Consider the following 13514-nt stretch of genomic DNA (forward strand, 5'->3'; position numbering starts at 1 on the left):
GGTGGCGCAGTGGTTAAGACTCCATGCTCCCAATGCAGGGGGCCCAGGTTTGATCCCTGGTCAGGGAACTAGATCCCACATGCATGCCACAACTAAGAGTTCACATGCCACAACTAAGGAGCCCGTGTGCTGCAACTAAGGAACCGGTGAGCTGCAACTAAGGAACCGGTGAGCTGCAACTAAGGAGCCCACCTGCCACTAAGGAGCTCGCCTGCCACAACTAAGGAGCCCATGTGCCGCAAATAAGGAGCCTGCGAGCCACAACTAAGGAGCCTGCCTGCTGCAACTAAGACCCAGTGCTACCAAATAAATAAATAAATATTAAAAAAAAAAAGAAGACAGTGCCATCTATTAAAAAAAATAAAAATAAAAACTCTGGTAGAATTTTTTTTTAAAAGCTACCTGAGCAATCTGAAAAGTAAACAATAGCAGGTAAACTGGGGACTGAAATTGAAATCTAAATAACAACTCTGGAGTAGGTGAGTCTCATGGTTTGCTTGGTTTTTTTGTTTTGTTTTTTGCTCCTTTTTTCTTGTCTCCAGCTTTGATCCTAGGCCTAAACCTAGAAGTGTACAGTGGACACAGACAGCAAAAACTCCAGAAGAAACCTCTCCTATCTTTATCCAGAGAACTAGGGAAAGGGATCCCTGAATGCCGGAAGGTGTGGGGGGAATGTGCCTGAGTTTTCTTGTTTTCTCTCTTTAGCTTCAGAGCTATACTGCTACCAATCATGGTAGCTTGGGCACTTAAAACTCAAGAGAAAACCTGTCTCTCTCCTACTAGAGGAACCATACTCCCAAGAGTATGGAAAGAACCTCTTTTATTTTCTTCTCTTTTTCTTTCACTTTGCCCTGAAGGTGGCCCCAACTGCAGGGAACTACTGTACAGCGAGAAGGCTAACACTGAAAGAAATCCATCTTTCTGGTCATACGAATCAACATGTGGGCATGGGGAGGGAAGGGTGCATGAGAATCCTGGAGAAAAGAGAGCAGGAAGGGGAATCACCTACTTCTGTATATGATCCAACATAAGTGTGAGGCTCAACCCTGAGCTGTCCACATGCAGAGCAGATTCAGAAAAGTGTAACAAAGGCTTAGAGAACTGAACTATGATATTAACTACTATCCAAATTCCAGATTAATCTCTGAGTGGTACATGAGTCAGACAGACTCAAACAGTAAAGTAAAGGCTTTACTCAAATAGTAAAGGCTTTGAAAATTGGACTGATGTAACCACCACTCACAGAAGGCAAAACAGAACGTGCAGTCAGAACCTAATCAGATTGACTGCCTGTTACAACAAACAAAAATCAACTCCCTCTAGAGGATTTTAACAGGAACAAGAGTCCAAAACATAACTTTCAAAATATACAGGATATAATTCAGAATTACTCAACATGCAAAGAAAAGGAAAATCTGACTAATTCTTGAGAGAAAAAGTAACAGATGCCAATGCCCCAACCTCCCAAGCCCAGATGTTGGAATTACAAGACAAAGACCTTAAAGCAGCTATTATAATAATTCTCTATTACTAAAGGTGAACATTTATCAATGGATGAAAACAATGAAGTTCTCAGCAGAGAAATAAAAACTGTAAAAGAGAATCTGATGGAAATTTTAGGAGATATAATTATAATATCTGAAATTAAAAATTCACTGGATGGTCTCAACAACAGAATGGAGATGACACAGGAAAAACTAAGTGAATCTTAAAGCAATAGAAATTATACAGTCTGAAGAACTAAGAGAGAAAAAATCGAAAAAAATTATTAGAGCCTCAAGGATCTGGAAGACTATCAAAAGGTCTACCATTCATGTCACTTAAAACCCCAGAAAGAGAGGAGAAAAAGATTGGTACATAAAAATATATATGAAGAAATCATGATAGAAAAGTTCCCAAGTTTGGTGAAAGATATGTTTATAGATTCGAGAAGCAGTGAACCCCGAACAGGAAAAACACAAATAAAATCATTACCAGAAACATCATAATCAAACTGCTGAAAACGAAAGACAGTGGGGGAAATGAAAGCAGACAGATTAAAAAAGATGATATATCACACAAATGGAAATAGTGATTTAAATGGGGAGGGAGGGGCTTGACTACAAGGGACAGGGCAGCACGAAGGAGTTTTTTTTGTTTTTTTGGTGCAACAGAACTGTTCTGGATCTTGAGTGTAGTGGTTGTTTTAAGACTCCAGGTACCAGTCAAAATGGTCCCTGTACACCAATAAGAGCAAATATTACTGTTTCTATATACAAAAGAGCCCAAAATCTGGATATCATTCTTTACTGCTGCCCTGCCCTCATCCTCCATATCTCATCAATCACCATCTCCTGACAAATTTACTTTCTAAAGACTTCTCAGATTTGTCCTTTCCCCTCTGTTCCCACTGTTTCTGCCTAGTCGAGCTCTCCTCATCCCAGTCTGTTACTACTTTGATCCCAAAGCTAACCTCTATAGCCTTGCTTTGCAAAAGGTGATCCCTGATCTAATAGTACCAACTTTAACCTGGACGCTTGCTAGAAATGCAGAATCTCAAACCCCAGCCTAGAACTCCTGAGTTGGAATCCACCTTGTTAACAGGATTCTGAAGTGATTTATAAGAAATTCATAACTTTCATTAAAATTTGCAAAGCCCTAGCCTAGAGCATGCCTGAGTGAACGAAAATCTGTTTATGCTGCTCCTCTACTTAACATCTTACAAGCTCCCCACCAGGACACACACAGGATATAAGGCCTCACGTGACCTTACTGTACCTTCCTCTCCAGGCTCATCTTTCACCACACCCATCTCACCACTTAACACTTCAGTAACACCCAACTGTTTGCACACTTCAACACACATAACACAATGCTATGTCCCAACACTACACCTTTACCCATGCATGCAGTTCCCTTGGCCTGAAGACCTCCTCTCCTTCATCTGACAAATCCCTACCCACCTTCGAGCCTCGACCCAGAAGTCAACCCTGGCAAACTCTGATGACCACCTAGGTTGAGGTAAGCATCCCTCTGGGCTCCTAAACCAGCCTGGGCATACTTCCTACCCTGACTTCCCACATGACATTGAAATTATCTGTTTACGTCTTTCCTGGCCTGCAGGTTTCTCAGAGTCCGTGGCCTCATCTCTTTTATCTTATCCCTGTGTCCAGCACAGGGAACTAGATATGTTTTGATGAACGGAACTACCATCTTCTCTTGATTCTTATAAAACTATCCGTTTCCAGTTTGGTAGTAACCAGTTCCACCGTCACACATTCTCTTCCCGAGAGAGAGTATACTAACGCTCTCCTGGACCTGAGCTACGAGTTGCTGGAAGCAAAATGCACTTGAGGGGTTTAGACGCAAGACTGTTTTGCCTATGCAAAAAAGCCCCAGGCTAAGAAAGAAGGCTTTTTAAAAATGTCAGAAAGCCACCTGCTATACAGTTCATTCGGTCCTAAGCTGGGGAAGGGCCGGGGGGCAGTTGCGGACTTCTTTATCTACGAAATTCTGAGCTCAGGCCTGGCTGCCCCACAAGGCCCTACTCCGGCCCGCACGCAGACGCTCGGCTGGTAACAACTTCTCCTCAACCCTCAGAGGGCCACCCGCCGCCAGAGCCCAGGCCCAACGGCGGTCACCTTCTCCAGGGCAACTCCTCTTCTTCCTGGTCGCTCTCCGTCACCGATGCCTCGATCACCGTTTCATCACTGTCCCAGTCTGGGGCCTGGGCACCTTCCTCCATCTCCGCCTCGCACTCGAAGTCTTTTTTATCCTCTTTCTCTAACTCCTCCATTTCCCCAAAAAATAAAAAATAAAAATAAAAAAAATTTTTAAATTTGCTCTGAGGGCCAGGAGAAGTTGTGAATTCAGAACAAAACTGGTGGCGGGAGCCCGGCGCGCTACGCAGGCACACACCGCGGCGCCGGAGGGCGTCGTGGGAAAGGCGGGCCAGCGCGGAGGCCTGACCCCACGCCGCCGGCAGGGGGAGCCGCGCGCCGCTCGTCTTACCGGCGCGCCGCACGTCGGCCCCGCCCCCCCGCTCCCGTAGCCGGAAGTGGCCCAAAGTGGCCGGGCGCGCGCCCGCAGGCCCATGGGTTACCGGCGGTCTGGGGCGTGGCCGGCTACCACACCCGCCTTCTGCAGTTTTGCTTTGTGGCTGGGCGATGGGGGGACTAGAGCTGCGGCCGCGGGGATTGGAAAGGAAGCGTTGCCGCAGACAGACTGGAGGCCGAGCCCGCCTAACGCTACCGGCAGCGAGGGAGAGCTTGGTCACGTGCCGTGCAGCTCATCTCGGACTTGTGAGACGCAGACCCGGAAAGAACTGTCAGCTCTGCTAGACTTTTCTGAAGCCAGAATGTGGTCTTAGCCCCGAAGAGTGTTTTTGAGTTCGCCAAGTGCTGCCTTTCTCCTTATCCTTTTGACATCCCTTCCCCAAGAGTCCCCCTGAGGTAAGTAAAACAAAAATGTTAATCAGAAGTTTTTAGATGATCTAACTGGTATGTTTTATATTTCTGTTTTTTCCTCAACTCTTTGGTTACGCTGGAATACAGATTGTGTTGGAAAGGCAGGTTAAATGCCTTATATTTTCCCTTTATTTTTATAATAATATTGGTGCCTAGCAGCCTCCCACAGTAAGCAATTATTATTTTTAAATGAAATGACTACATTCTTATATATTTGATTTCAGTCTCTTTTCAAGTGTTTAATTCAAACTCATTCGAAACAAAGCCAAGTGAGCTCCGCCTCCCAAGTGAGAGGAAGATTCCAATAAGACAGACCCTTTCTGCATAGCAAGTTTTTAGTACTCACTTTGGAATCTACAGGGTCTAAGCACATATTGGGTCTTTAATGGTTTGTCAAATAAATGGAAGAAACTAGGATTTTCTGACTCCTCAATTTACTGTCCTTTTCAGTACATGGAATGGCTTTGCCATACTTATTATTATTTTACTTTTTTTAAAATTTTTATTTTGTATTGGAGTAGAGTTGATTAACAATGTTAGTTTCAGGTGTACAGCAAAGTGATTCAGTTATACATATGCATGTATCTGTTCTTTTTCAAATTCTTTTCCCATTTATGTTATTACAGAGTATTGAGCAGAGTTCCCTGTGCACTTTACTATTTAGACCATATTTAAGCCACTGCTGTTTAAAACACTTGGTTCGTGGTTGTCTTTTAAATTTACTTGATTCTGGGTGTGGAGAAAAGGAAACCCTCCTACAACTGTTGATGGGAATGTAAATTGGTGTAGCCACTATGGGAAACCGTGTGGAGGTTCCTTAAAAAACTAAAACTAGAGCTACCATATGATCCAGCAGTCCCACTCCTGGGTGTATATCTGGAAAAGACAAAAACTCTAATTTAAAAAGAGTCATGTACCCCAGTATTCATAGCAGCACTATTTATAATAGCCAAGACATGGAAGCAACTGAAGGGTCCATCCACAGATAAATGGATAAAGATGTGGTGTATATATATACGATGGACTATTACTCAGCCATAAAGAATGAAGTATTGCCGTTTGCAGCATCATGCATGGACAAAAATATCACACTAAGTGAAGTAAGTCAGACAGAGAAAGACAAATATTATATATCACTTATATGTGGAAAAATAATACAAATGAATTTATTTACAAAACAGAAACAGACTCATAGACATAGAAGACAAACTTATGGTTACCAAAGGGGAAGGGGGGGTAAATTAGGATTATGGGATTAACAGATACACACTATGACATATAAAATAGATAAACAACAAGGATTTACTGTATAGCATGAGGAACTATATTCAATATCCTGTAATAACCTACAATGGAAAAGAATCTGAAAAAAAAAATATGTATAACTGAATCACTCTGCTGTACACCTGAAACTAACACAATATTATAAATCAACTATACTTCAATAAAAATAAAATAAAATAACCTACAGTTAATATACAAAAAATAAAAAATAAACTTATTTGAATATTCCTCACCTCAACTCTATAAACGAGGCAGAACAGTAATAAATATGCAAAGAACTAGACCTCTTTGTGTTTTTTACACCTCTCCACCTATATATCCTCCATGTTTAAAACAGTCCTAAATTTCCAGGTAAAAGGCTGATGGGGAATTTTGTAACAGGTAGATCAGGCTGACAACATTACATCCACTGATAATCTTAACATATCACTAAAAGTGAGACAACCAAATATATTCCTCCAGGCATGATACAATAGGAATAAATGGTGCTACCTATGAAGTATTCTAAGCCCCCACAAAAGTTAAAAACCTGAATCTAATCAAGCCTCTAGATCTAACTATCAGTTATTTATATGAGGGGGGAAGGTGGAAAAGCAGAGAAATGTGTTAACACCAGGAAGATAAAATTAACCAAATCTAGAATGTGGGAAATTCAATAGGACAAATGACCTGGTTTCTTTCAACAGTTTATATCATGGGGTAAGAAAAAGAGGGAATGGGAGCTCTTTTAGATTTAAAGAGTCCCTAAGAATAGGGGAGAAATTCAAGTAGTTAAAAAGGAAAATTGATTGCTTGTTAATATAAATACTAACACATAGTGGATTAGTCAGAAAACCTTGAGAAGAGCATTATATTCTTTTTAAACCAACAAATATCTGTAAAAAATTAAAGAATATGAGGCAGACTACAATTAAGTTAGATTATATCAAAATTTGATTCTTTGAGGAATAATATTGTATAGTAAATTTATAAAATGAAACCAAGTAATCCTTCAGAACTATAATTAAATTTTCATTGCTTGATTTCCATTTAGGCTTTAAGTCTTTCAAGAAAAAGTTCTATTTGGGAATTCTTTACTTGTTTTAAGGTGAATTAAAAGTAGAAGGCCAACTTTGCCACCTCAGATGTTCATTAGGAAGGAAAATTCCAAAATCATACCAATAGCATATATGCTATACCACAAATGCTCGTGAGGCTCAGTACCCTGAAGGAGGGCTGAGAGTTAGGGCCCTTCCCTTACTGGCCTCGCCTTCTAATGGATGAGGCAGACAACAAACAAGTACATAAATAAATGAGATAATTCAGAGTGATGTGTGCTTGAAAGAAATAAAGAGGCTGCTGATTAGAGAACATGGTCAGAGATCACCTCTCTGAAGAGGTGACATTTGACCTAAGACTTAAAGAATGAACATAAGTGCACAGGCCCTGAGACCTTGCAGGAGGCTTGTGTGCTGGAAGCTGGGGAGTCAGAGGAGAGTGGTGTGAGATGAGGACTCAGGCACTAAGCAGGAAGTGGAGTATGTACAAGGTGTACTATAATGAGACTTGTTTGGAAGTGTGGATTTTGAAAAAGAAGTCTCAGGATTTTTGTGGTTACACAATATATTTGGCTTTTATAATTTAAATTTTTTCCTGCCTGTATAGCTTCATAGCATTTCCATTCTATCCAGGTTACTTTAGATCCCAGAACTGTAAGAAATGAGACTTTCATGGAAGATTTGCTTGATCATAAATATAACACAACATGAATATCTAAGAGAGTAAACCCACTTTTCACCTTATTACTTTATTTCCCCCCAAAATAAAGGTATATAAAGTATTTCACTGAGTATTCTATGATAAGTATTTTAAAATGCATTTTCCAAAAAGAACATTCATTTTCTCAGATTTGGATTTAAAAAAAAAAAAAAGATTGCCGTCCATCAACCCAAATTATTCGCATGGTCTTTAGCACAAATAAGAACTATTTTGTGAATTTAAAAATGAATGAGAATATGCATGTAATCCGAAAAATCAGTATATGTGAGACCCTTTCTCAAAAACTGCAAAATGTGGGAAAACACAGAGACAGGTTTACACAGGATTAGATGTTGGTTCAATACCTAAATTTGTTTTGCAGTCATCGTTATAGTTGATTCACTTGTGTAGGAATATGCTGACCCAACTCCTACAGGCTATGTCCCCTCTTAGTGCAGAATTTAATATAGAAGCTCAATTTTACTTTAAAATGGCATACATAAAATAGATATGAAAATACTTCAAAAAGTTAAAAGTACTAGAAATTTAAGATAGTAGCCTAATAAGCAATTACTATTTCATTTAAAAAAACCCTCTGAAGAATAATTAATAGCATGTGTTATTCTGGTGATTGACAAAAAGATATATTACAGTGAAGCCCATAAAATCAGCAAAGGATGATTGCAAAAACTTGGCATTTCAAAAACGAGAATCAGAGGACTAGGCATGCCTAGTGGTAGTTTATAACAACCCTCCCTGACCCATTGCCCCAGGATGCCTGCAAGACATTGCTATTCTGTGTGATCTCTAAAATCATAATTATTCATTGTTTAGCTCTATTAGATCATGAATAATATATTTCTTTAGAAGTGAAAATGCAAAATGACCTAGTTAGGGGGCAACGGTTATAAACTGATCATCTGTCTCAGAAGGAGAAATACATTACAACATTTTATAATTTATGATGACATGAAAAAAGCAACAGATGTTAAACATGATTATCAGGGTTTTGTAAGGATTCTTAAATTATTTTCCCCCTATAAACACAGTATAGTGTTGGTATAAAAAATTGGCAATCAAAGTGACAGATAAAGTCGTGATAGGCTTTCAAAGAATTAGAAACTCAAATGCAACAGCCTGGTGAAAATGACACTGATTTTGTCAGCTAGTTTTGACAAGTTCAAAAGATTCCAACAGTAATTTTGAAAAGTTAGAGACAACCTAAATGTCCATCAGTAGGGGATTATCAGTGGAATACTGTGTTGTCATTAAGAAGAATGAAAAGCAGATATATACATAGACATGTATAGCTTCTCATAGTATACTATTTACAGAATAAAGCAAAGAGCTGAACAGCGACAGCTCTGGAATTTCATATAGGAAAGGTGTCAGGGTGATAATCTTTTTGAAGTGAGAGCTATTAAACTTCAACAAAGGTTGTGTTTGAATAGCAAACACAGTTGTCACTTAGCTGCTTACACAGCAAATTCACGCCTTTATCTTAGAGTGTATGTTTATTTGGGGTTGTTTAGGGGGATTGAGGAAATAAGAGGGTATCAAGCATACCAAGCCACCCCCTGACTCTGCTACTGAAGAACTGTATGATCTGTTTTTTATTGCTTCTCTTCATTAAGGAATAATTTGCATATCATGACATATATGGACCTTAGTGTTCAGTTCAATGTGTGGTGGATTTTTTTTTTAACTGTTGTAAATTTCTGTATTTCTTACACCAGCATACACAACCTACAGGAGGAAAATTGGAGTTGTATTTTTATTGTTGGTTTGTAGGAGTCCTTTACACAGTCTGGACATGAGGCCTTTGTCAGATTTATGCCTCATGAATATTTTTTATTTGTCTCTGGCTTGCCTATTCATTTTTTTTTCCTTTTTTTTGAATTTTATTTTTTTTAATACAGCAGGTTCTTATTAGTTATCTATTTTATGCATATTAGTGTATACATGTCAATCCCAATCTCCCAGTTCATCCCACCACCCCCCCACCACCGCCCTCCCACCCCGCCACTTCCCCCCTTGGTGTCCATACATTTGTTCTCTACATCTGTGTCTCTATTTCTGCCTTGCAAACTGGTTCATCTGTACCATTTTTCTAGATTTCCACATATATGCGTTAATAAATGATATTTGTTTTTCTCTTTCTGACTTGCTTCACTCTGTATGACAGTCTCTAGGTCCATCCACATCTCTACAAATGACCCAATTTCATTCCATTTTATGGATGAGTAATATTCCATTGTATATATGTACCACATCTTCTTTATCATTCATCTGTTGATCGACATTTAGGTTGCTTCCATGACCTGGCTACTGTAAATAGTGCTGCAATGAACATTGGGGTGCATGACTCTTTTTGAATTATGGTTTTCTCTGGGCATATGCTCAGTAGTGGGATTGCTGGGTCATATGGTAATTCTATTTTTAGTTTTTTAAGGAACCTCCATATTGTTCTCCACAGTGGCTGTATCAATTTACATTCCCACTGACAGTGCAAGAGGGTTCCCTTTTCTCCACACCCTCTCCAGCATTTGTTGTTTATAGATTTTCTGATGATGGCCATTCTGACCAGTGTGAGGTGCTACCTCATTGTAGTTTTGATTTGCATTTCTCTAATAATTAGTGAGCACATGAGCAGCTTTTCACGTGCCTCTTGGCCATCTGTATGTCTTTGGAGAAATGTCTATTTAGGTCTTCTGCCCAATTTTTGATTGGGTTTTTTGTTTTTTAATATTGAGCTGCATGAGCTGTTTATATATTTTGGAGATTAATCCTTTGTCCGTTGATTTGTTTGCAAATATTTTCTCCCATTCTGAGGGTTGTCTTTTCATCTTGTTTATAGTTTCCTTTACTGTGCAAAAGCTTTTAAGTTTCATTAAAATTTCATTTGTTTATTTTTGTTTTTATTTCCATTACTGTAGGAGATGGATCAAAAACGATCTTGCTGTGATTTATGTCAAAGAGTGTTCTTCCTATATTTTCCTCTTAGAGTTTTATAGTGTCCGGTCTTACATTTAGGTCTTTAATCCATTTGGAGTTTATTTTTGAGTACGGTGTTAGGGAGTGTTCTAATTTCATTCTTTTACATGTAGCTGTCCAGCTTTCCCAGCACCACTTACTGAAGAGACTGTCTTTTCTCCATTGTATATCCTTGCCTCCTTTGTCATAGATTAGTTGACCATAGGTGCTTGAGTTTATCTCTGGGCTTTCTATTCTGTTCCAATGCTCTACATTTCTGTTTTTGTGCCAGTACAATATTGTCTTGATTACTGTAGCTTTGTAGTATAGTCTGAAGTCAGGGAGTCTGATTCCTCCAGCTCCGTTTTTTTCCCTCAAGATTGCTTTGGCTATTCAGGGTCTTTTGTGTCTCCATACAAATTTAAAATTTTTTTATTCTAGTTCTGTAAAAAATGCCATTGGTAATTTGATGGGGATTGCATTGAATCTGTAGATTGGGTAGTATAGTCATTTTCACAATACTGATTCTTCCAATCCAAGAACATGGTATATCTCTCCATCTGTTTGTGTCATCTTTGATTTCTTTGATCAGTGACTTATGGTTTTCTGAGTACAGGTCTTTTACCTCCTTAGGTAGGTTTATTCCTAGGTATTTTACTCTTTTTGTTGCAATGGTGAATGGGATTGTTTCCTTAATTTCTCTTTCTGATCTTTTGTTGTTAGTGTATAGGAATGCAAGAGATTTTTGTGCATTAATGTATCCTGCTACTTTACCAAATTCATTGATTAGCTCTAGTAGTTTTCTGGTGGCATCTTTAGGAATCTCTATATATAGGTATCATGTCATCTGCAAACAGTGAGTTTTACTTCTTCTTTTCCGATTTGTATTCCTTTTTTTACTTTTTATTCTCTGATTGCCGTGAATAGGAGTCCAAAACTATGTTGAATAACAGTGGTGAGAGTGGACATCCTTGTCTTCTTCCTGATCTTAGAGGAAATGCTTTCAGTTTTTCACCATTGAGAGTGATGTTTGCTGTGGGTTTGTCATATATGGCCTTTATTATGATGAGGTAGGTTCCCTCTGTGCCCACTTTCTGGAGAGTTTTTGTCCTAAATGGGTATTGAATTTTGTCAAAAGCTTTTCCTGCATCTATTGAGCTGATCATATGGTTTTTATCCTTCAATTTGTTAATATGGTGTATCACACTGATTGATATGTGTATATTGAAGAAGCCTTGCATCCTTGGATAAATCCCACTTGATCATGGTGTATGATCCTTTTAATATGTTGTTGGATTCTGTTTGCTAGTATTTTGTTGAGTTTTGTATCTATATTCATCAGTGATATTGGTCTGTAATTTTTTTTTTTTTGGTAGTATCTTTGTCTGGTTTTGGTATCAGGGTGATGGTGGCCTTGTAGAATGAGTTTGGGAATGTTCCTCCCTCTGCTATATTTTGGAAGAGTTTGAGAAGGATAGGTGTTAGAGCTTCTCTAAATGTTTGATAGAATTCACCTGTGAAGCCATCTGGTCCTGGACTTTTGTTTGTTGGAAGATCTGTAATCACAGTTTCAACTTCATTACTTGTGATTTGTCTCTTCATATTTTCTATTTCTTCCTCTTTCTGTCTTGGAAGGTTATACCTTTCTAAGAATTTGTCCATCTCTTCCAGGTTGTCCATTTTATTGGCATAGAGTTACTTGTAGTAGTCTCTTAGGATGCTTTGTATTTCTGCAGTGTCTGTTGTAACTTCTCCTTTTTCATTTCTAATTTTGATTTGAGTCCTCTCCCTCTTTTTCTTTATGAATCTGGCTAAAGGTTTATCAATTTTGTTTATCTTGTCAAAGAACCAGCTTTTAGTTTTATAGATCTTTGCTATTGTTTTCTTTGTTTCTATTTCATTTATTTCTGCTCTGATCTTCATAATTTCTTTCCTTCTACTCACTTTGGGTTTTGTTTGTTCTTCTTTCTCTAAGTTTCCTTTAGGTGTAAGGTTAGATTGTGTATTTGAGATGTTTCTTATTTCTTGAGGTAGGATTGTATTGCTATAAACTTCCCTCTTAGAACTGCTTTTGCTGAATCCCATAGGTTTTGGATCGTCATGTTTTCATTGTCATTTGTCTCTAGGTATTTTTTAATTTCCTCTTTGATTTCTTCAGTGATCTCTTGGTTATTTAGTAACGTATTGTTTAGCCTCCATGTGTTTGTGTTTTTTACGTATTTTTCCCTGTAATTGATTTCTACTCTCATAGTGTTGTGGTCAGAAATGATGCTTGATATGATTTCAATTTTCTGAAATTTACCAAGGCTTGATTTGTAACCCAAGATGTGACCTTTCCTGGAGAATGTTCCGTGTGCACTTGAGAAGAAAGTGTAATCTGCTGTTTTGGGATGGAATTTCCTATAAATATCAATTAAATCTATGTAGTCTATTGTGTCGTTTAAAGCTTTTGTTTCCTTATTAATTTTCTGTCTGGATGATCTGTCCATTGGTGTAAGTGAGGTGTTAAAGTCCCCCACTATTATTGTGTTACTGTCGATTTCCTCTTTTATAGTTGTTAGCATTTGCCTTACGTATGAGATGCTCCTATGTTGGGTGCATATATATTTATAATTGTTATGTCTTCTTCTTGGATTGATCCCTTGATCATTATGTAGTGTCCTTCCTTGTCTCTTATAACATTCTATATTTTAAAGTCTATTTTATCTGATATGAGAATTGCTACTCCAGCTTTCTTTTGATTTCCATTTGCATGGAATATCTTTTTCCATCCCCTCACTTTCAGTCTGTATGTGTCCCTAGGTCTGAAGTGGGTCTCTTGTAGACAGCATATATATGGGTCTTGTTTTTGTGTCCATTCAGTGAGCCTATGTCTTTTAGTTGGAGCATTTAATCCATTCACATTTAAGGTAATTATCAATAAGTATGTTCCTATTACCATTTTCTTAATTGCTTTGGGGTTTTTTTTTTTTTGTAAGTCCTTTTCTTCTCTTGTGTTTCCCAATTAGAGAAGTTCCTTTAGCATTTATTGTAGAGCTGGTTTGGTGGCACTGAAGTCTCTTAGCTTTTGCTTGT

General features: G+C 38.4%; 2 protein-coding genes across 2 annotated transcripts in view; one reads left to right on the forward strand and one right to left on the reverse strand.

The window, feature by feature from the left end:
- ANKRD31 (ankyrin repeat domain 31) overlaps window positions 1–3920 on the reverse strand; it is a 139179-nt gene extending 135259 nt beyond the window's left edge. Inside the window, exon 1 of the mRNA XM_082374969.1 lies at window positions 3621–3920. Coding sequence (XP_082231095.1) covers window positions 3621–3775 — 155 coding nt within the window. The 5' untranslated portion in view covers window positions 3776–3920. The remainder of the gene's footprint in view (window positions 1–3620) is intronic.
- A 105-nt stretch (window positions 3921–4025) lies between these two features.
- The window catches only part of HMGCR (3-hydroxy-3-methylglutaryl-CoA reductase), an 86159-nt gene continuing 76670 nt past the window's right edge, over window positions 4026–13514 (forward strand). The window contains exon 1 of the mRNA XM_082376193.1: window positions 4026–4430. The gene's annotated coding sequence lies outside the window, so the exon portion shown is untranslated. The remainder of the gene's footprint in view (window positions 4431–13514) is intronic.

This window comes from Balaenoptera borealis (assembly GCF_965194805.1).
Source record: "Balaenoptera borealis genome assembly, chromosome: 2".
Lineage (NCBI taxonomy): Eukaryota > Metazoa > Chordata > Mammalia > Artiodactyla > Balaenopteridae > Balaenoptera > Balaenoptera borealis.